Below are 23,805 nucleotides of genomic sequence, written 5' to 3' on the forward strand. Positions count from 1 at the left end.
GGGAAACTTCCAAGGAATCCCTATCACCGCCCCCTTGAGGCGATACCTTATAGACATGTGCGTCCATAGGCCCTGATCGAAACGGAGCTGGAGAGGATGAAACAATTTTGGCCTTCCTTTTCCGCCACATAAAATTCAAGAAAAATTCAAAATCTAGCAATCAAAAGCGATCAAAGTCGATCTAAGTCGCGCACGCCCCTTTGACGTGCGCGGCTTAGACGATGCGCCAGCGGCTCGATGCGCCGCAGTCCCGTGTTCTTTTCAGCACACGGGCGCAGGAGTGATGTCACCGGCAGAGGGTCCACAGCTGTGGTAGTTCTTAATTTCGTCTCCGCCTCCTCTCTCGGGCTGCCTGCGTCGGCTTCTCTCCCTCCTCCGCTTGATTCAGGCTCCGTTCTCTACTGCAATCCCGCGGTCTTTTCAGCACACAGGCGCAGGAGTGATGTCACCGGCAGATGGTCCACAGCTGTGGTAGTTCTTAATTTCGTCTCCGCCTCCTCTCTCGGGCTGCCTGCGTCGGCTTCTCTCCCTCCTCCGCTTCGATTCAGGCTCCCAGCGCTGTGAATTTCTGCCCCTGGAAGATCGAGGGAAGGGTTGCTGGTTTTTCTTATTCCTGTCCTCCGGTAGTCGCGGCAATGGGGACTCGCCCCATTTGTTAGCCAGTTTCTCTAGTTCGCTGCCGAACAGGAGGGATCCTTTGAAGGGCATCCTTGTGAGTCGTGTTTTGAAAGATGCGTCTGCCGACCAGCTTCAGAGCCAGAGTTGCCTCCTGGCTGCCACAGCTGATAACACTCCTCTGGCCGCTGTGCACACCAGGTCGGAAGCAGCATCCGCAAGGAATGATACTGCTGGTTCCATGGCTTCCCCATGGGTGTTGCTCCTGGTCTGTGTTAGGCAGGCACGTGTCACCACGGTGCAGCAGGCCACTATTTGTAGGATCATAGCGGCGACGTCAAAGGACTGTTTAAGGATGGATTCCAGAAGTCGGTCATGAGCATCTTTGAGCGCTGCACCTCTCTCCACTGGGATAGTAGTGCGCTTCAAGACCGCGCAGGCCATGGCATCCACTTTTGGGCATGTCAGAAGGTCTTTGGCCGCCGGGTCCAGAGGGTACATGGCTGCCATAGCCCGTCCCCCTTTGAATGTGGACTCTGGAGCACTCCATTCCAGGTCAATTAGCTGCTGGACGGCTTGTAACAGAGGGAAATGGCGGGAGGTCTGGCGGAGTCCCTCTAGCAGGGGATTCGTCTTAGGCTCCCCCGAAGCACTTGTGCCTGGGATAGCAAGCTCCTTCAGGCTGTGGGTGACCAGGTCTGGGAGTTCGTCCTTGGTAAAGAAGCGTCTCATGGTTCGGTGAGGCTCTGTCCCCGGGAGGAGTTCCCCCTCTTCTAAGGGCTTTGATTCCTCTTCAGAGTTGTCCGTGTCCCCGCAGGTGGGACTTCTGGGCAGTGGAAACATTTGTCTGGGCCTAGAGGGGCCTGGGGCATAAGGATCTTCTGGTGGAGGCTGTAGCTGTTTTTCCAGAGGCTCCGTCTGCATGTGAACGAAGGTGTGTAGGCCTTTGAAGAATTCCACCCATGAGATAGACGCTGGGTCCAAGCTAGCGGGCGCTGTGTCCCTGGGGGTCCCGCTGGAATTTGCTAGGTCCAGGGTACTCATTGAGGAGTTAGTGCTCGGCCCTGGATGGGACTGGCCCTGGACTGGATCTCCCAGGGCCTCCTCGCACTGGCCTCTTTGTTTTGTGCGGCTCTGATGTGGCATGCTGGGCAGAGGCCTTGAGCCTTGATCTCAGTTTCCGGTGGTGCCATGGATATAGGCACGTAAATCCTTATGCACTCCAGTGCGTCTAAGATGTGCATGCGGGTTGTGTGCACGCAGGTGTCCGCCCAAGTCGCAGGTATGCGCACGTATCTTATGCGCACGGCACTTATGCGTGTAACTTTATGCGTACATGTATTTTGTACGCCTAGCTAGCCTTGTGCGCCCGGATCGAGATGGTGGACAGAGCGGCGAATAGGGCCAAAATGGCGACGGCGACCACGCAGACAATATGGCGACCACCTCGGGGGGTCTCCACGTGGGAGAACCCTTGGATCTAACCGGGGCCTAGCCCTGCTAGGGTGGATCAACCCGGCGGCACTGGTCCCAACCAGCGACCTGTGTGACTCCTCGAACCTCGGAGATCGGAGTCTATGAAGAAGATTTCTACCTTACCTTGTCTTCGGCGCTTCCCGGTTTCGTTCCAGGCGGTCTCCGGCTACAGGGAGAGAGGGCAAATACCTTCACCGCCGCACTCGAGGATGCACCTGCTGCCTCTCAGCCATGCCCGAAATCGGGGGCTAGGTCCCGCTGAGGATTGGCCGCCGGACCGAGGCTTACCTCCGAGGGACCACGGAAATCACCTAGGGAATTCTCAATTGGGGGAGGGACCAGAGGGTATCACCGCAGGAGAGCGGGGCTCGTCTGCAAAGGTAAGTTTTCTTCTGAATTTGGGTTTTCTCCGTTGAATTTGTTCTAACGCTGTAAGAGCGTGCAGGTAGTCCCTAACTGCTATGGAGACTGAAAATACTGAAGAGCTGCACTTCCTGCAGGGGTATATGTACTAGGGCTAACGTCAGATTGAAATCTGATCCGTCTCCAACTGCTATCAGGAGTATACTATACCCATTGGTCCTGAGTTCAAGCTAGGAAACTTCTTTAAAAAACAAATCTGCCCACCAGTCGGCGGGTTCGAAAACAGACGCTCAATTTTGCTGGTGTCCATTTTCTAAACCCGTGGCTGTCAGCGGGTTAAAAAACCAACACCGGTAAAATTAAGCATCTGTTGTCAGACCTGACAGCCGCCGCTTCCACTACTAAGGAGGCACGGGCCCTAATTTAAATACAGAATTGCGTGCCCAGGAGAGGAGCACCGGCTCTCCCGTGGGTTGTTTTTTTTTAATCGGCCTAATAGTAACTTTTCTTATAGAGTCAGATTGAGACTGGGTTCTAAAAATGTTCTTTCGACAGTCAGGAAGCCATCTTAAGTTGAAAAGCTCGAGTATATCCTGATATTGCTAGATCTACTCAAAAGAAAAGGAGGCAATTTTTGTTAAGGCCTAAGGTGTTAGATTTGGGTGCCTTTTTGCTAAAATTTCCCTGCAAATGCCCTATTAAATATCAAAATGCAACCTGTATTTTCCTTTCTCCTGTGCAGTTAACTGCTTTTTTGAGTGATGAAACTGCCCTCTATTTACTTACATCTCCTGTTGTAGCCAGTTGATGTTCTATTTGTTCATTCATTAAACCATTCTAATATAATATTAAGCCTCCATATGTATGCTGGTATTACTTGTTGGAATTTATTTTAAATTTTCCTGATGTTGTGTTCCTTGAATCTCCATAGTTTGAGGACTAGGATTATACAAGACTTGTATTTTCTTTTTCTTTTGTCAAATTATTATTTCTAACTACTATAATATGGTAGTGTTTGTTATTTTTTCTATAATTCTCAAAGTTTATCAATTCAAGTGTTTTCTTGATTGTATATTGAAATCTAATAAATAAATTAAAAATATCGGGGCTACATTGGCCATCCTCCAGTCTTCAGGTACAATGGACAATAGAGCCGAAATTTCATTTTTGAGCTCTCTCAGAACCCTCAGATGTATACCATCCAGTCCAGGTGATTTTCTACTCTTTAGTTTGTCAATCTGGACTACTACATCTTCCAGGTTCACAGTGATTTGATTCAGTACAAAAGCAGTCTCTGGAATCGGTATTTCCCCAACATTCTCATTCATAAACACGGTAGCAAAGAATTAATTTAGTTCTTAAGTAATGGCCTTCTCTTCCCTAAGAGCCCCTTTAACTCCTTGATCATTCATGGTCCAACCACCTCCCTCTTAGGTTTCTTACTTTGGATATATTTTAAAAAGTTTTTATTATGAGGTTTTGCTTCTACTGCCAACTTCATTTCAAATTCTTTTTTAGCCTATCTATGTTTTACAATTAATTTGACGATGCTTATGCTTTTTCCTATTCTCTTCAGATGGATCCTACTTCCAATTTTTGAAGGACTTTTTTTTTTTGTTTTTGCTAAAATAGCCGGTAATCATTTTGCCTTCCTCCCACCTTTCTTAATGCATGGAATACATCCAAACTGCGCTTCTAAGATGGTATTTTTAAACAATGTCCATGCCTGTTGTATACTCACCTTTCAGGTTTTTTCCAATTTTCATCATTTTATCAAAGTTTCCCTTTTGAAGTTTAGTGTTAGAGCTGTAGTTTTACATAGTCCCCCTTCCAGTCATTAATTCATATTTGATCATGTTATAATCACTATTGCCAAGTAACCCTACCACCATTTCCTCTCTCACCAAATCCTGTATTTTACTAAGAATTAGATTAAAATAGCCCCTTCTCTCATCAATTCCTGAAACAATTACTCCATGAAGCAGTCATTTATTCTATCTAGGAACTTTACATCTCTAGCATGTCCTGATGTTACATTTACCCAGTCAATATTGGGGTAACTGAAATCTCCCATTACTACTGTAATGCTAAATTGGTTAGCTTCCCTGATTTCTCTTAGCATTTCATAGTCTGGCTCATCATTCTGGCCAGATGGACAGTAGTATACTCCTATCGCTGTACTCTTACCCAACATGCATGGAATTTCTACCCAAAAAGACTCTACTGTGCATTTAGTTTCAGGTGTGATCTTTATCCTATTGGACTCTATACCCTCTCAAACAGAAAGTGCCACTCCCCCCTCCACCAAGTTGAACCTCCCTATCATTGTGATATCATTTATACCCTTGTATAGCACTGTCCCATTGATTATACTCCTTCTACCAGCTCTCTGAGATTCTAGTTGTGTCCATCTCATGATTCACTAATTCCTCCTTCTTAGACTTCTGGCATTGGCATACAGACATTTCAAAGTGTGTTTTTTGTTTGTATTAACAACCTACTTTTCAGTTGATAGGGAAAAATTGGAATCCTTTAGCTCAGGTGATTATTTACTTATAGCACATTGACTACATTTGCTTTTATTGGAACCTCTCTGTTTGGATGTCCTAACTCTGTTTCATTAGTATCCTTCGAAGAAACCTCCCTCCAAACCATGTGCTGCTGAGCAACAGTCAACTTTCCCCCTTGTTCTAGTTTAAAAGTTGCTCTATCTCCTTTTTAAAAGTTAGCGCCAGCAGCCTGGTTCCATTCTGGGTAAGGTGAGCCCGTCCATTCGAAAAAGAATCTTTTCTCCAAAAGGTTTCCCCAATTCCTTACAAAATTGAATCTCTCTTCCCTGCACCATTGTTTCATCCATGCATTGAGACTCCAGAACTCTGCCTGCCTCTGGATCCCTGTACATGGAACAGGGAGCATTTCGGAGAATTCTATCCTGAAGATTCTGGATTTCACTTTTCTACCTAAAAGCCTAAATTTGGTTTGCGGAACCCCCCTCCCACATTTTCCTATGTCATTGATGCCCACATGTACCACGACAACCAGCTTCTCTCTAGCACTGTCTAAAATCCTATCTAGGTGATGCATAAGTTCCGCCTCCTTCACACCAGGCAGCAAGTTACAAGGTGGTCCTCAAGTCCAACAGTCACCCAGCTATCTATATTTCTATTAATAAAATCACCAACTATGACGGCCGACCTAACCCTTCCCTCCTGGGTCAGTAGCCTCGGGAGACTCGTCCTTGGTGCGAGTGGACAATGTATCACGTGAAGAGCAGGTCCTTGCTACAGGATCACTTCTTGCTACACTAGGGTGATGCTGTCTGAACAGAAGACCTTCCTCCTCCAAGGCAGCATGAGGTCTGTTAGACCTTGGTTGGGACTTGGGACTATGTCCCTGAAGATCAAATCTATATACCTCTCTGTCTGCCTCAGCTCCTCCAGGTCTGCCATTCTATCCTCCAGAGACTGGACTCTTTCTCCGAGAGCCAGGAGCTCTTTGCACTGGGTGCACACATACAATCTCTCACTGGAAGGTAAACACTCATACAAGTGACACTCTATGCAAAAAACTGGAAGGCCCCCCTCTTGCTGCTGGACTGCTGCCTTCATCTTAATTTTGTTGGAGTTCTTGTAGTGAAACCAAAATGGTCTCCATGCTATGCCCCTTCCAGATCCAGGACTGGTAATGGTCCAGAATCACATCATCAGTTATGGAAGCCTGCAGCTGACTAACCACTTACCTGTTCAACTAATTTATCCAGAAAAGAAAATTCTGAAATAGGTTTATAGTTGTCAGAGCAAGTAGCATTAAGAGAAGACTTTCAGAGTCAATATCAAAAGTTCTGACACCAGAATCCACCTGAAGGTATTACAAAATAAATAAATAAAAAATGTCAAGAAAAAACTTACCCCAGTCTCTGGATGAGCTGTCCAGGATAACTCAGATGTTGTCCACTTTGAGTCCATCAGTGTTTCTGTGGAAATAATAAATTACTAGGATTAGTCCCCCAAAAAATACTACTACATTGAAAATGCCCAATAACTCCTTCTAATATCAATCTTTAAGCCTATGAATCATATAGATGTCAATGTGGACAAACTCAATAGGCAAAAGAGCAAAATCTTCAAATCCAAGAGGAAGAGTGGGGGCAGGGTGGGTCAGATTCAGACCTTGCTGGAATGTGGGGTGAAACCTGGAGAGGGGGATTTCTTGTTCATGGGACGCATGTACTTTGGGGAGCCCAGACTAGGCTGTGACCCTAGTTACAAAGACTTCCAAAGGATGCATTTATTTAAAATCTTTTCTATACCGTCATTAAGTTAATTTACCATCATAACAGTTTACAGGCAGGCACAAATAGGCAAAACAAATGTTAGTACTTAACAGAGGTGCCAATAACCAGTAACATATAATTCCATACAATATCTATTTGAATCATGTCATATAATGACCATTGAATACATGTCTCATGGTTAGCTTACATGTAATTCGTTCTTGTACTTTCAGGTTTAATCTACCTTTATCAGTGAGAGTTTAAAAATAGTTGCCAGTGGCAAGTGTAACTAGTCGTTTGGTGCTGATTTGTAATGCCAGCTTTTCCTTACTTACTTTCTCTGTTCTCTTTGTAAAAAGCCTGTTTGAAAAGCCATGTTTTCAGACTTTTTTGAATAGTTTGAAATTTCCCTGTAATCTTACTTCCAGGGGGATAGATTCCATAAGATGGGTCCAGCCAGTGACAGTGCTCGTTCTCTGACCTGGGTTAGCCGTGCTGTTTTAACCGACAGGATGGTTAGGAAGGCTCTGTTTGCTGATCTGAGATTTCTATGTGGTACATGTTCCGTAGCGCTGTGTTGAGCCATTCTGCTTTTTCATCATGAATCAGTTTATGTATTGTGCAGTGCTTTAAACTGTGCTCTTTGTTCTATCGGTAACCAGTGTAGTTCAGCTAATGTGTCAGTGATGTGGTCTCTTTTCCTTTTACCTGTGAGAATTCTTGCTGTGGAGTTCTGCAAAATTTGTAGTGGTCTTATTGGTACAAGCCAACATGGTTACTAAATACCAAGGCGGGATTTTAACCAATCCCACATCTTGTAAATGAGAACTAAGTTACTGTATTTTATTTTAAAGGTATTGTATTTTAGAGGTACTGAAAACACTCAGGTTAGGAAAAAACTGAACTAGACAAAGAAAACACATTTATATAATCTCTCCAGATAATGAGACTGGCTGAAATCATTTCAGTTTTTTTTAGCTGTGCACACAGGTACCAGACTGCCAACAATCCATAAAACTAATTAGCCTAGGCATTCTCTGCACCAACCAATCAGACTACAATTGTTCCAACCCACCAACCACTATCATCTCCAGGGGTGCTCAAACTGGTCCTCTGACAACCCCCCCCCCCCCCTCCCCTCCCAGCCAGTCTGGTTTTCAGGATATCCCAGTTTTTGAGAGTGGATTGAGTTTTTCAGTATTGGATGATGATGGTGTTCAAACTGGGTTAGTAGGTTAGGCTGTGCCAGGAGGCATGTGGGAAAGGCAGCTAGGATTGGTCTGTTGATGCAGCAAGAGTTGCCTGGATTGACTAGATTGCTCAAACTGGTCCTCATGTCCCCCAGACTGTCAACAATCCATAAAACTAATCAGCCTAGGCATTCTCTGCACCAACCAACCAGACTACAATTGTTCCAACCCACCAACCACCATCATCCTCAGGGGTGCTCAAACTGGTCCGTTGCCCCCCAGCCAGTCTGGTTTTCAGGATAGGGATATCAGTATCATCCAATACTGAAAAACTTAATCCACTCTCAAAAACTAGGAAGCACAGAGACTCAGTAAACTGACATGTGTAAAAACTTTAATACACTGCACTGCATGCAAATTTGCCAGTAATGTAATGCATCCCTATTAACCTTGTAATGTAATACATCCTAAACCTCACTGTAATGTAACCCCTCCAACTTTAATCTACTGCATTATAATCTATATTGAAGCAGCCTTGTAATATAAATTAGGGCTTCTGATTTTAAGTTTTAACTGATAAACCAATAAAACACTCCAATGCAAAAAAAAAAATGTGTTTATCTAATAAACAATAGAAAAACATCACTTCCCCTAGTACCCCCTCCTTTACCTATCTTGGATCCTCTGGTTTGATTTTCTGACTTTGAAGAACAAAATCAACAAAATTAAGATGGAGATAGTAATCCAGCAGCAAGAGGAAAACTTCCAGTCTGAGTGTCACATGTATGATTATTTCCCAAATGGCGAGAAGTTGTAGGTGTGCACTAGGTGCAAAGAGCTCCTAGCCCTCAGAACGATCTCTGGAGGCTAGCGTGGCAGACCTGGAGGAGCGAATGGAGACAGAGATATATATAGTGGAGACCTTCAGGGAAATAGTAGAGAAGTCCCACCTCCAATCTGGTAGCCCCTGTGCTGCCTTGGAGGAGAAAGGTCACCTGGAAGAGAGCAGCTCCTTGGTGGTGTAAGAAGCAATCCTGTAGCTAGGATCTGTTCTCAAGGTGATGTAATATGCTCTCACGTTGAGGATATGTCTCCAGGGGTATGTGCCCAGGAAAGAAGGGTTAGGGTGGCCATTTTGTTGGTGAGTCAATAGGAAGGTAGATAAGCTGCGTGGCTGGTGGATATGAGGATCGCTTGCTACCTTGTCTGCCTGGTGCAAAGGTAGTGGACCTGATGCGTCACATAGATAGGCTTTTAGATAGTGCTGGAGAGGAGCTGGCTGTCTTGATACATGTGGATACTGACGACATATGAAAGGGCAGGAGGGAGGTTCAGGAAGCCAAGTTTGGGATTTTAGGTAGAAAGTTGAAATCCATAACCTCTAGGGTAGCATTCTCTGAAATGTGCCCTGTTTCATGTGCAGATCCCCAGAGGCAGGTAGAGCTCCAACGTTTCAATGTGTGATGAGATGATGGTGCAGGGAATAGGGTTTTAGGTTTGTTAGGATAGGGGCATTATTTTGGGGAAGAGGGGGTCTTTACAAAAGAATGGACTCTACCTTAACCAGATGCAAACCAAGCAGCTTTTAAACCTGATGATGGGGAAAGCCAATAGTCGATCCAGATACACATGGTTCAGAATGGATGTATCTTTGAAGGATATTAAGAGAACAGGGAATTTATGACATCCCGGTTGAGAGTTTGCAATAAATGCTAAAGCTGAACAGGTGCCTTAAGTAAAGAGCAAACAGAGCAGAAACATTCCAAATTACCCCATTAACTGATAATCATGTTGCTAATACAAACAAAAAAAACATACCTTGAAAAATCTGTATACAAATGCTAGAAGTCTAAAAAATAAGATGGGAGAGTTAGAGTGTATCACATTGGATGAAGAGGTAGATATAACTGGCATCTCAGTGACCTGATGGAAGGAGGATAACCAATGGGACACTGTGATACCAGGGTACGAATTATATCAAAATGACAGGATGGAACAAATTGGTGGAGGGGTGGCACTATATATTAGAGAGGGCATTGAGACAAACAGGATAAATGCTCTGCAGGAAACAAAATGGAGGAATGGAGAAGTTGCCTAGCAACTTTTATTTTGATTTTTAAACAATTTGATTTTTAAACAATTTTTATTGATTTTATAAAAGATAACAAAGGGAAAGTGGTGTGGTTCTGAGCCACTCTCCGATACATAAATTGTCATGAGAATACATAAACTCCACATGTCCCCCAACCACCCTCCCACCCCCACTACACCATTATAACCTCCTGGTAGGGTCCAGAGTCCACTGAGAAATCCAATCATCATTCAGCGAATAAGATTAAAAAAGTCCTGGAATTGAAAAAATAGTTACTCATTAAGAACAGAACTGCGGACACACTGTGGGAGAGATTGTAAGTATGCATCCCGCACTTCCAGAAATCGCTTCCGGTGGCGTGGAAAGAGTCGCATTGCTGCCGCATCCATGAGCATCATACGGTGAAAAAGGTTGCGCCAAGTCCAATAGGAAGGGGAAGATGCATCTCGCCAATGCAATAAAATAACTTTCTTCCCCACCAAACATGCTTTTCGAATTAATAAGCGGGATCCCATACCGTGAATACGTAATGGAGAAATGCAACCAAAAAGAAGCCACAGGGGGGAGACAGGAATATTGACCCCCAATAAGGTCTCTAGATATCTAACCAGTCTAACCCATAAATTATATATAGCCAGGCATTCCCAAAAAGCATGAGATAATGTTCCTCTTGCGTTCCCACAATGCGCACAGGCTGAGGATAAGGAGATTCGCAAGTTAAAGGCCCCCTGTGCTGAAACATAGCTCCTGCGCAAAAATTTATATTGCATTTCTCTAAAATACAAATTCACTGATATCTGGGAAATCCGTCGAAAACAGGCTTTGATTATATAGCCATTAATGACAAAGACCCCATCCCCATTCCATCTGTCAACCAGAACAGAGCAAGTATCCACAACATCCAGCTGTTTGAGGTGTTTGTAATATTGAGATAGCGAAGGCGCCTGCTCCTTTTCAAATGAAAAAATAGTATCCAATGTGTGAAAGTGGGAGGCCTGCCGGACAGAGGAGGGAAGAGAGCCCACATAATGCTGTAATTGCAAGTAAGGAAATACCTCAGTAGGAGATATGTCATAGTGCTTCTGTAGGTCTGAGAAGGCCACAATGGTACCGTTCGGAGTCAGGACATGACCCAACAAAGTAATGCCCTTAGCCCGCCATCGCTGATAAACCACCGTTTGGGAGCCCGGGGTGAATTCCGGATTTCCCTGGACCGGTAAAAAATAGGCACAGATATTTGAAATCTGCAATAAACGCACAAGTCGCGTCCAAGAGATCCTAAGGGGTTTAACAAGAACATTCTGCACTATAAACGTGGGTAAGGCTGTAGCTGAAGCTTGCAGAACAAATCTAAGGGAAAAGGAGGCAGTTAATTCCACATCTGCGGATAAGTTAAGCACAGTTGATTTGTCCAGCAACCAATCTCTCATCAGGCGGAGATTACTAGCTAAATTATAAAGAGCTAAATCAGGGACTCCCAATCCCCCCCTCCCCCAGCGTTCACGCATCCACGCCAACGAGACCCGTAATTTATCACTATCCACTTGTGATTTAACCACCTCCTATCCCATGACTTTTTAATTTTCTTAGAAGCCTCTCATGGGGAACTTTGTCAAATGCCTTCTGAAAATCCAAATACACTACATCTACCAGCTCACCTTTACCCACATTTATTAACCCCTTCAAAAAAATGTAGATTTGTGAGACAAGAAAAATCCATGCTAGCTTTGTCCCATTAAACCACATCTATCTATATATTGTGTGATTTTGTCCTTTACAATAGTTTCCATGGTTTTTCCCGGCACTTTCATCAGGCTCACCAGTCTATAGTTTCCAGGATCACCCTGGAGCTCTTTTTAAACATTGGGGTTACACTGGCCACCTTCCAGATTTCAGGTACAATGAGTGATTTTAAATGATAGGTCACAAATTATAAATAATAGATCTGAAATTTCATTTTTTAGTTCTTTCAGAACCCTGGGGTGTATATCACATTGTCTGGGTGAATTGCTGCTCTTCAGATTGTCAATCTGGCCTACTACATCTTCCAGGTTCACCTAGATTTGGTTCTGTTCATCAGAATCATTACCCTTGAAAACCATCTCTCGAACTGGCTTCTCCCAACATCTTCATTTATAAACACCAAAGCAAAGAATTTGTTTAGTCTTTCCATGATGGCTTTATCTTTCCTAAAATTACCCTTTAACCCGTTGATCATCAGGCCAACCCACTTCCTTACAGGCTTCCTGCATCACATATATTTTAGAAAGTTTTTATTAAGACCAAGATAGCCGCGGATTGAAGTGCGCACTTGGACGCTCTCTCCGTGAACTCAAGACTTTTTCTTAGAAATTATCATGCCACATACTAAAAGAAAAGCCAAACTCCGGGAAATACCAGCATCTTCACAGTTACCTGACCAACAACAAGCATGGATAGAATCAGTCTTCGCGTTCCCCCTGCTGCAGGCACTCGAGGGAGGAGCGCATTGGATTCCGGAATGGAGTGAATGCTGGTCCTATTGGCAGAAGAAACATATCTGAGTCCCGGTGCGCAGACGGTACCTGCACCACCATTCAAGACTTCTGATTTAAACTTGATGGATTCGTTATTATCTATGGAAAGAGAACTAATCGACAAGCAAAACGTTGTGGGATTCCATGGGCACCATGGAAGTTCTACATGTGCCTGAAGCCGGAATGAGCAGCGGAAACCCCATGGAATTAGGAGAACGGGAACCCAGGATATGCCTAACCCTGTAACCTTCCTCATTAATAACACCAGATTCCATAAAGAATGCTTTGTCTTCGTTAGAGAAAGCCATACTTTAACTCAAATTTTGAAAGAGACTTTGGTTATTGAATCCCAAATTACAAATTTTGATACCAAAATAAAATTTTGGATACAAGAGTGACGATTATAGAATCAGTTCAGAGTAACTTGATTCAATCTGATATTATTCATTCAAAGAAACTGGAAAATTTTGAAAATTCTTCAAGAATTCTGAATCTAAGGGTTTTGAAATTTCCATATTTAAATATGATGTCTCCGAAGGACTTATTTAGAAATTACCTCATTCAAATTTTTAAATTTCCTAATGAAGCGGTTCCAGTTATAACAAAAATCTATTTGCCTGACCTGACTACACCTAGACTGACTACTGGTACTGACCCCTGCTTTGGCTGACCATTCTGAACTCTTACTCTGGCCTTGATCCTCGCAATACACTCTGACACCTTATTCTGGCCTCCTGTGACCTCTGGACATTCTTGCCTGAACGTCGACCGCGCACCCCTGCTCGTGGTGGGCACACCCTAGAACTTTCTTTCTAGGAGACCCTGTGAGGCCCACCTAAGACCAGGCAGCCCGGGTACCAAGGGCTCAACCTGCGGAAACCCCAGGTTGCTATTGGCGAAGCTCCAGCTAGCTTCTGTCTCCTCCTGTGCTCCGCCTCCTGGTTGCAGGACCAGAGGGCCGTACTAATCCTGCACCAAGCCATAGGGATCAAGAATAAAGTACTGGAATGGTTCTCCTCATAGCTTACAAATAGAACTTACCAAGTTTTTATTAATAATTCATATTCCAAAACATAGTCACTTGAAACAGGAGTACCCCAGGGCTCGGCCCTATTGGCTACCCTATTTAATGTGTATATGTTACCATTGTGCCAATTATTATCAGGTATGCAACTCAATTATATCTATGCAGACGATATCCAGATAGTCTTGCCTATCAACGACTCCATTGAAAATACTTTTAAAATTGCCAAGATGTATTTAAACATAATTGGACAATTATTAAAACAAATGAAATTAAGTCTTAACTGTGACAAACCAGAAATGATGTTCTTAGAGCGTAAATTTTCTCCAACTGACCAAACCAAAACTTTCAGTCTGGAAAATGTGTCCATCCCATTAGGGAATAAAATCAGAGACTTAGGGGTTTGGTTGGACCCTTAACTCACGTTAAAAAAACACATCTCATCTAAGATAAAGGAAGGTTACTATAAATTATCAATGTTGAGACATTTGAAACCATTATTACATCATGAAGAATTTAGGACGGTGCTGCAAGCACTAATATTTACGAATATAGACTATTGCAATTCATTACTACTTGGCCTCCCAAAGTCTTCAATTAGACCACTGCAGGTACTGCAAAATTCGGCTGCCAGGTTAATCTCTGGCACAAACAAAAGAGATCACATCACTCCTGTCTTAGCTGCTTTGCATTGGCTGCCAGTTGAATACAGGATTAAATTTAAGGGTTTATGTTTATTACATAAAGTGATTTACGCAGAACAAGTAGACTGGATGAACGCAGTCATACGAATACATACACCACAACGAAATTTGCGTTCAGCTGGAAATGGATTTCTCACCATTCCCTCTATCTTGACGCCAGACTTACTTCCGTCAGGGAAAGGGCCTTCTCTTTGGCAAGCCCAGGTCTTTGGAATGCATTACCTATTGAATTAAGACTCCAGAGTAATATGAAAGAGTTTAAGAAAGCATTGAAAACCTGACTATTTGCACAAGCATTTCAAGTGGAAGCCAGCTAGAAATCTATTATGTTATTAATTATGTTTAACTTTTTACTTTATTTTAATTTTTAAGATGTTATTTTATTAGTTATGCACATAGTTCAGTTCTTAGAATTTTAATATATATTTAGTTTTAATTTAGATTTTAGGATTGTTTTCTGTGTTTTTATGAATTATTGTATGCTATGTTAAATTTACTGTAAAGAAACATTGTAAACCGGTGTGAAGGTTCATACCAACATCGGTCTAGAAAAACCAGGAAATAATAAATAATAATAATAATAATAGGTTGCCAAGGCCATGGACTCGGCGGAGTCTCCCGCCTTGCAGGCCATCCCTGGCCTGGCTGCTCATGTCCGAGAACAACAACGCACCCTGGAAGCCCTAGCTTCATCTGTGGAGGGACTACGGTCTCAATTGCAGGATGCTGTTATGGCCAATCCAGCGGGCCTGGCTCCAACCCTGCCCCCGAGGGCATCATTGGCTCTTCCAGCTCCACCCCGTTACAATGGGGATCCACGCCTCTGCCGAGGCTTCATCAACCAATGCTTCATGCAATTTGCATTGCAGCCTTCACTGTTTCCGAGTGATTCAACTAAAGTTACCTTCATCCTCTCTCGCCTTGAGGGAGAGCCCTGGCATGGGCTTCCCCACTTTGGGAACGTTCTGATCTCATCCTCCACAAGTTATCCCAGTTCATTTCTGTTTTCAAGAAGCCCTTTGAGGATCCTGGCCGACTGGCGGTGGCAGGCCACCATCTTCTTCACCTCAGTCAAGGCTCAAGATCACTCACTGAATTCACGGTGAAGTTCAGAACATTGGCCACAGAACTGGAATGGCAAGAGGATTGTCTTTGGGCAATCTAGAAGGCCTGTCTCCTGCTCTCAAGGACGAGCTAGTGGCCCGGGAGGTTCCCATATCTCTAAAGGACCTGATCTCCCTCGCTGGGAAGATTGATCATCGCCTCCGGCAACGGCACCAGGAGGTAACAGTCTCCCGGCCTTCTGCCTCACACCCAGCGCGTGCAGCTAGTCCCCAGTTGAAGGCCTTACTGGCACCACCTCCATCAACTGAGGAACCCATGCAAATAAATCGCGGGCGCTTGTCCCGAGGAGCACCTCCAATGTAAGAAGCAAGGCCTCTGCCTATACTGTGGTGCTTCTTGCAATCCTGCCCCGTACGTCCAGGAAACTACAAAGCCTGAGCCAGGAGGGTGTCTCGAGCTAGGGCGCTACTGTTACTGGCCCCCAATTATTGCTTCCAGTATCCCTTTTTAGGGAATCACACTCCTTTGCTACTACCGCGCTCGTAGACACTAAGGCGAGTGGAAGTTTTATTTTGGACGATATCGTCACACTTCTCAAAATCCCGCTTCAACCTCTAGAGGTGCCTCTCGCATCAATCCAAGGGGAGCACCTCCCTGGACGCATTATTCACTGCACGCTGGCTTTCCACCTTACCGTGGGAACCCTCCACAAGGAAGAGATCTCCCTATTCGTCTTGAAGCGCTCCACGCATCCAGTAATCCTACAACTTCCTTGGCTCCAGGTGCACGCACCTCATTTTGACTGGCAATCCCTACAGCTGACTCAGTGGGGCCCCCAATGCCAGGACCACTATCTGTGACAGGTGTCCCCAGCGGTTACAGTCTTGAAGACTACGACCCTCTCAGAGTTACCTGCTCTGTATTCTGACTTCGAAGATGTGTTCTCCAAACAAAACGCTGACATCCTGCTTCCACTCCGAAAGTTCAATTGCCCCATTGAGCTCCTACTGGGTACCACACCCCGCAAGGGCAGAACCTACCTCTCACGCTTCCGGAGACCCAAGCAACGTCTGAGTATATTAAAGAAAATCTGAATAAGACCCTCTGATTCCCAGCCAGGAGCCAGATTCTTCTTTGTGAAGAAGAAAGACAGTAGTTTACATCCATGGATCGATTACCGTGGGCTAAACGCCGTAACTCGTAAGGATCGCTATCCTCTACCACTCATTAGTGAACTATTTGACCGCCTGCAAGGAGATCAGATCTTCACGAAGCTAGATCTCTGAGGGGCATACGAATCCAACCAGAGGATATTTGGAAAACTGCCCTCAATACAAGGGACAGCCACTACGAGCACGTAGTAATGCCTTTCGGCCTTTGTAATGCACCTGTGGTCTTTCAACGCTTGATGAACGAGATCTTTCGAAACCTACTCTATTCGTTCGTCATGGTGTATCTGGACAATAAACTGATCTTTTCCAAGGACCTGAATCCCACCGTTCACACATCCAGACAGTTCTCCAACGTCTTAGAGACAATCATCTCTACGCGAAGCTAGTAAAGTGTATTTTCGAGCAGACCCATCTTCCATTCTTGGGCTACATCATCTCAAACCATGGCTTTACTATGGATCCTGAGAAACTCCAAGGGATTGGTGATTGGCCCCAGCCAGTAGGCCTCCACGCCTTACAAACATTCCTCAGATTTACAAATTATTATAGAAGCTTCATCGCTAACTACTCCACGCTAGCTGTTCCACTCACGGCCATGACTAGGAAAGGAACAAATATACGAGTTTGGAGTCCCAAGGCTCAAGCTGCTTTCCATGCCTTAAAAGAGGCCTTTGCACTGGTCCATGTCTACATCACCCAGATCCTAACCGACCCTTCATTGTTGAAGTTGACGCTTCCACCATAGGGGCAGGGGGTGGTTCTAAGCCAATACTCCGCCAAGGGGGCCTTAGTATTCTGCTCCTTCTATATACAATTGGGGACCGCGAACTCTTGGCTGTCAAGCTAGCCCTACAGGAATGGCACCCCTGGTTAGAAGAAGCACAGCATAAATTTACGATATTTACAACCATAAAAACCTTGAACACTTAGAAGCCCAATTATTGAACCCCAGACAGGCCCATTGGGTGCTGTTCTTTGAACGCTTTAACTTTGAACTCCGTTACCGTCCAGCAGCAAAGAACCTATGCGCGGATGCGCTCTCCCGTTCTCTTGAGCCAGAAGATACACCTGAAACCCCTAGACACATCATTGACCCAGCTTGTGTATCCCTCGCAGTTACCACCACGGTACCAGCCGGAAAGACTGTGGTCCCACGCCGCCTTCGAGAACGCGTGCTCTGCTGGGCCCACGACTCGAAACTGGCCGGCCATCCCGGCCGGGCCCGAACCCTCGAGATGTTGAGAAGACATTATTGGTGGCCTAATATGGTGAGAGACTCCCGCAATTATGTGGACTCCTGCTCCATCTTTGCGCAGCAAAAATCCCCGACTGGCCGTCCATGGGGACTTCTCCAACCTCTTCCGGCGCCCACCAAACCCTGGTCAAGCATCTCCACCGATTTCATCACAGATCTAAAGGCAACACGGTCATCTGGGTCATTATCGACTGTTTTTCGAAAATAGGCCACTTTGTCCCACTACAGAGTCTTCCCTCAGCTCCTGAACCTGCCAAACTCTTTCTCAATCATGTCTTCTGCCTACATTGGCTACCCTAAGAGATCATCTCGGACCAGGGTCCACAATTCGCTGCCAAATATTGGAAGTCTCTATGTAAAAAATTTGAGATCACCCTGAACTTGACGTTAGCCTATCACCCTCAGGCGAACAGCCAAGCAGAGAGAACAAACCGTTCCTTAAAGACCTTCTTATGTTAATGACCAGCAGGATAACTGGGCCGACCTATCCCACAATAGTCGCTTCCGCCACTGATGTCTCACCCTTCTCAGTGGTATTTGGTCGCCAGCCACAGCTGCTTCTACCAGTGCCGCTTTCCGTACCTTCACCTGCTGCCCAGTCCACGGCTCAGACAATACAGCGTCTATGGAACCAAGTTAAGGAGAGGCTGGGTCAGGCCGCCGAGCGAGCTAAGCACTTTATAGATGCTCACCGTTGCACCGCACCTCTGTTCTGGCCAGGCCAGAAGGTCTGGCTAAGCAGCAAACATCAGGCTGCGACTCCCTTCACAGCGACTGGCCCCCAGATTTATTGGATCATTTCCAATCATCCTGCATATTGGAGCAGTGACATACCAGTTGCAACTTCCCGCATCCATGGGAATCCACAACACTTTCCATGTCTCCCTTCTAAAACCATTGGTCTTGACCTGGCCTTCTTGGAGACCTCCTGCTCCTACCCAACTTGAGGATGAACCTGAGGACGTCATCCAGGTCATCCTGGCTATTTAAACAAGCTTTTCAAAAAGAGAAGGGAGAATAGAAGCCAGGGATGGGCAAAGCATGGACAATTAAACAACCACACACACTGCAGAGTTCACTAAGGGGTAGATTTTCAGACCGCGCGAATAGGCGTACTTTTGCTGGCGCATCAGGCGCAAGCAAAAGTACGTGGGATTTTAGTAGATATGCGCGTAGTCGCGCGTATCCGCTAAAATCCTGGATCGGCGCGCGCAAGGCTATCGATTCTGTATAGCCGGCGCGCGCTGAGCCGCGCAGCCTACCCCCGTTCTCTCCGAGGCCGCTCCGAAATCGGAGCGGCCTCGGAGGGAATCCTCTAACGCCCTCCCCTCACCTTCCCCTCCCTTTCTCTACCTAACCCACCCCCCCCCCGGCCCTGTCTAAACCCCCTCCTTACCTTTGTCGGGGGATTTACGCCTCCCTCCGGGAGGCGTAAATCCCCGCGCGCCGGGACACGACCTGGGGGCGGGTCTGGAGGGCACGGCCACGCCCCCGGGCCCGCCCCCAAAACGCTGCCGACATGCCCCAAAACGCCACGCGGCTCAGGCCCGCCCCCCTCGGAAAACCCCGGGACTTACGCGAGTCCCGGGGTCTGCGCGCGCCGGTAGGCCTATTGAACATAGGCGCACCGGCGCGCAGGGCTCTGCTCGCCTAAATCCGCCCGGATTTAGGCGGATTTAGGCGAGCAGGGCTCTGAAAATCCGCCCCTAAGTGTGTAGTTTTTAATATATAGCGCTTCATCAATAAAGGACAAGTTACAATTATAAAGTTAGTTCTGTACTTAAAACTGAGAAAAAGAGGAGAACCAAGATGGCCGCCACTCTGTGACGCAAACTCACCTCGGCTCCGAGGCGTCTTTGCTGAAATCTAGAAATTCTGATTTCCTCGTTGCTTATTTCTTGGTATAATATGCCCCACACAAAAAGAAAAGCATGGATTCGTGAAAATATTACTTCAACACCGATTACTTCAATGCGAAAGCCGTAGATCGAGGACGCGTTCGGACTTGTGCACCAGAACCCGGAAGGAGGGGCCGCTGGCGTCTGTTGTGGAGAGTGGCCACCAGACGCCTTGGCCGATGAAACATCATTGAGTCCCCGGGCTCCAACAGCTCCAGCGATGCCATTTCGATCCCCAGGAGAATCGGGGCAGAAACAGCTGAACCTGGCAGAGAAACAACTTGCTCCAAGGACTTATGATTCCCCGAGAAGCGACAGAGGGAATCTGTTTGCTTCGGTGAGCTCCGTTGAGGGCTCCGGGGGAGAAAAAGAGGAAGCAGGCCAGAAAGAAAATGGAGAGGCTGGTCTCCTAGAAGGGAGAGGTAAGGAGCCTAGAATTGAGGTGATTGTGGGGAAGCCGGTTGAGATTGCTGAAAAGTTAACTTTGGAAGAAATACGGAAAGCACTTATAAGTATGAACAAGGCAATATGTGATTTGACTTCTGCAGTAAAACAAAATATGGAGAAATCAGATGGTTTGGAAAAAAGAATTCAATCAGTGGAAAAGACAATACAAAAAGTAGAAACTGAGATAACTGGAGTGAAAGAAGTTCAGTGTAATTTTATTAAATCTGAAAGTAGTCTGGTAAAACGTATGGATTTCCTAGAGAATGAAATACGTCGAAATAATCTGAGAATTTTGAACTTTCCAAGATCAAAATGGATGACAGCCAAGGATCTCTTTATAAGTTACCTTAAAAATATCTTGGGTTATACTGAAATCTCCATTCCTGGATTTTCAAAAATGATTTATTTACCAGAAAAGAAGGAGCAGAAGAGAGAAGATAATGAAGAACCAGATAATTTATCTGAAATCCTGGAGAAATCATATGAGACTAAAATGTTGAGATTACTTACCTGATAATCTCGTTTTCCTTAGTGTAGACAGATGGACTCAGAACAAGTGGGTATAGTGTGCTCGTGCTAGCAGTTGGAGACTGATCTGACGTCAGCACGGGTACATATACCCCCACAAGAAGCGAGACAATTCAGTAATCTTCCTTGCAAAAGCTGTTATGGATATATGTGTACTGACGATCAATGAAATAGTGAAAACAGGATTCCCCTGACCGATTGATGGTAGCTGGAGACCACCAGCATTCCCAACCGGAAGGCGTCGACACCTGGTAGAGTGGACGCACTCATGTAAGAAGTAATAAGGCTTACCTTGAATCGGTGAAACCCATGTATACTGGCAGCCGGGCGGGATGCTGAGTCCATCTGTCTACCCTAAGGAAAACGAGATTATCAGGTAAGTAATCTCAACATTTCCTAGCGTGTAGCCAGATGGACTCAGAACAAGTGGGATGTACAAAAGCTTTACTCCCGGACTGGGTGGGAGGCTGCCTGAGGACCGCATAGGACCGTCCTTGCAAATGCTGTGTCCTCCCTGGCCTGGACATCCAGACGGTAGAACCTGGAGAAGGTATGGAGGGAGGACCATGTCGCCGCTTTACATATTTCTGCAAGCGACAGCATCCTAGATTCTGCCCAAGATGCTGCTTGGGCTCTGGTAGAATGAGCCTTGACTTGTAGAGGCGGTGACTTCCCGGCCTCTATGTAGGCCGCTCTGATAACCTCTTTAATCCAGCGGGCGATGGTGGGTCGAGAGGCCGCTTCTCCTTGTTTCTTCCCGCTGTGCAGGACGAACAGATGGTCCGTCTTTCGTACGGCTTCTGTCATTTCCAGATATCTGGGCAGCAATCTGCCAATGTCGAGATGGCGTAGCAAATGCCCTTCTTCTGATTTCTTCAGACCCGCCGTGGTCAGCAAGGATATGGTCTGGTTGAGGTGAAATTGTGAGACTACCTTAGGCAAGAAGGATGGAACCGTGCGAAGATGGATAGCCTCAGGAGTGATTCTGAGAAAGGGATCACGGCAGGACAGTGCTTGTAGCTCTGAGATGCGGCGTGCTGAACACACTGCCAGCAGGAATACCATCTTCAAAGTTAGAGAACAGAGAGACAGGCCCCGAAGGGGTCTGTAGGTGGATCCCGCGAGGAAATCCAAAACTATGTTGAGGTTCCACAGGGGCACTGGCCACTTCAGTGGCGGACGAATGTGCTTGACTCCTTTCAGGAAGCGGGAAACATCTGGGTGCATGGCAATAGTCTTGCCATCCCTCCGGGGACCGTAGCAAAACAGCGCAACCACCTGGACTTTGATGGAGCTGAGGGAGAGACCCTTCTGAAGCCCATCATGCAGGAAATCCAAAACAATACAATATACGCTTAACAATATGCGGTCAGCAATATACACTCAATACAATATACGGATACAGGCGCCTATCATGGGCGTTCAATACCTGAACAAGGCCGACAAAATAGTGACCTCCGCAGCGTGCCGCCTACAGGCAACGCCGCCGATCCTCGTACCTCGGAGACCAAAAGTAAGAGATGTACGCCTTACCTGATCCTCGGCGCTTCCCGGCTGGAACCCGGGCGGTCTCCGGCTGCAGGGAAGAGGGGAAATACCTTCACCGCCGCGCTTGGGGAAATGCACCCGCTGCCTCTAGGTCCACGCCGGGACCGAGGCGCCTCTCAGCCCGACCCAAGCCCTTCTTGCTCGGGGGCTAGGTCCCTGCCACGATTCGGCCACCGGACCGAGGCGTAGACCTCCGAGGGATCGCGGAAATCACCCCGGGAAACTCAACTGGGGGAGGGACCCGAGGGTATCACCGCAGGAGTGCGGGGCTCGTTGTTCTGTAGAATTTTAGAAAGTAGAAAGTAGTATTGGAAACACGCTCAGCGAGCGTGCAGGCTCTCCAAACTGCTTTGGAGACGGAAATTACTGAATTGCCTCACTTCCTGTGGGGGTATATGTACCCGTGCTGACGTCAGATCCGTCTTCAACTGCTAGCACAAGCACACTATACCCACTTGTTCTGAGTCCATCTAGCTACACGCTAGGAAACTGAGTCTAGAGCCACTTTATTAGTATCGTTTGTACAAACCACAGACAGAGATAATATATTAAAGAAGTTCTTCCGGAATCAGAACCTATTGTTTTACGGATACCAAATAAGAATATTCCCGGACATAACCAAGAAAATGCAGGAAAAGAGGAAAGAGTTCTTAATAATGAAACAAGAAGTGATCTCACGTGGAGCTAAATACCTTTTGAGGTTTCCTTGTAGATGTATTTTGCTGTATCAGAATAATAGGTACATCTTTACTGACCCTGCACAACTCCGTCAATATCTGGACTCCTACTCCTAGTACTAGGAGAGTTGGATAAAGTTAGATTGGGTACATAACAGAGTTTTCCTGGAGAATGATGTATAATTATTTCTTGTATTCCGCTTAATATTTGGTTCTCCCAATGTTCTTATAATTGATAAGAAAATATTATTTCCTCCTTAATTAAGGATTTTAAATTCAGATATTGTAATGATTTTCTTCTTTATTTCATTATTTAATTTTCAATGTAAATTGTGAAACTTCAATAAATAAAAATTTTTAAAACAAAACAGAGACATGGACATGATTCATCACATTTAACAGCAAACATTGATCAAAAACTATGTTACTGAACCTTATGGCACCTATGTAAACGGACAAATTGTAGTATCATTACTTTTATGTGCCTTCATGTAAACCGTTGTGACTGTCCCACACCAAACGACGGTATAGAAAAAAAATTTTAAATAAATAAATAAATAAATAAATAAATAAATAAATAAAAGAGATCTTGGACCTCCGGCACCACAGAGGACACTGGGAGTACCTCCTGTAATGGGAGGGCTTTGGCCCAGAGGAGAACTCCTTTGAGCCCTTCCATCACATCTACGACAAGATCCTCCTCGCTGAGTCCCACCGGACCTATCCTGAAAAACCTCGGCCAATAAGGGGGGAGGCCTAGAAGGGGGGTACTGTTCTGCGACCAGGTCTGCTCACCTGACGCGACCATCTGCCAGCTCTTCCCTGACTCCCAGCTCCGCTCGGCCGCAGCTCTGACAAGCGTCTCCCAGCCCATCGCGGCCTTCTGCTTCGCAGCTCTCCTCGCACCGGGAATCGGAGTCCTCCTTGGCGTCGAACCCGCCCCCTAGCGCATGCGCAGAGCT

The 23,805-nt window shown here is 45.8% G+C and overlaps 1 protein-coding gene across 3 annotated transcripts in view; it reads right to left on the reverse strand.

Moving 5' to 3' along the window:
* Positions 1–23,805, reverse strand: part of EPHB3 (EPH receptor B3) — a 549,940-nt gene that overhangs the window by 439,731 nt on the left and 86,404 nt on the right. For all 3 annotated transcript variants that reach the window (XM_029615678.1, XM_029615676.1, XM_029615677.1), the window contains exon 2: positions 6,363–6,427. In XM_029615678.1, coding sequence (XP_029471538.1) covers positions 6,363–6,427 — 65 coding nt within the window. The remainder of the gene's footprint in view (positions 1–6,362; positions 6,428–23,805) is intronic.

This window comes from Rhinatrema bivittatum, chromosome 9, assembly GCF_901001135.1.
Source record: "Rhinatrema bivittatum chromosome 9, aRhiBiv1.1, whole genome shotgun sequence".
Lineage (NCBI taxonomy): Eukaryota > Metazoa > Chordata > Amphibia > Gymnophiona > Rhinatrematidae > Rhinatrema > Rhinatrema bivittatum.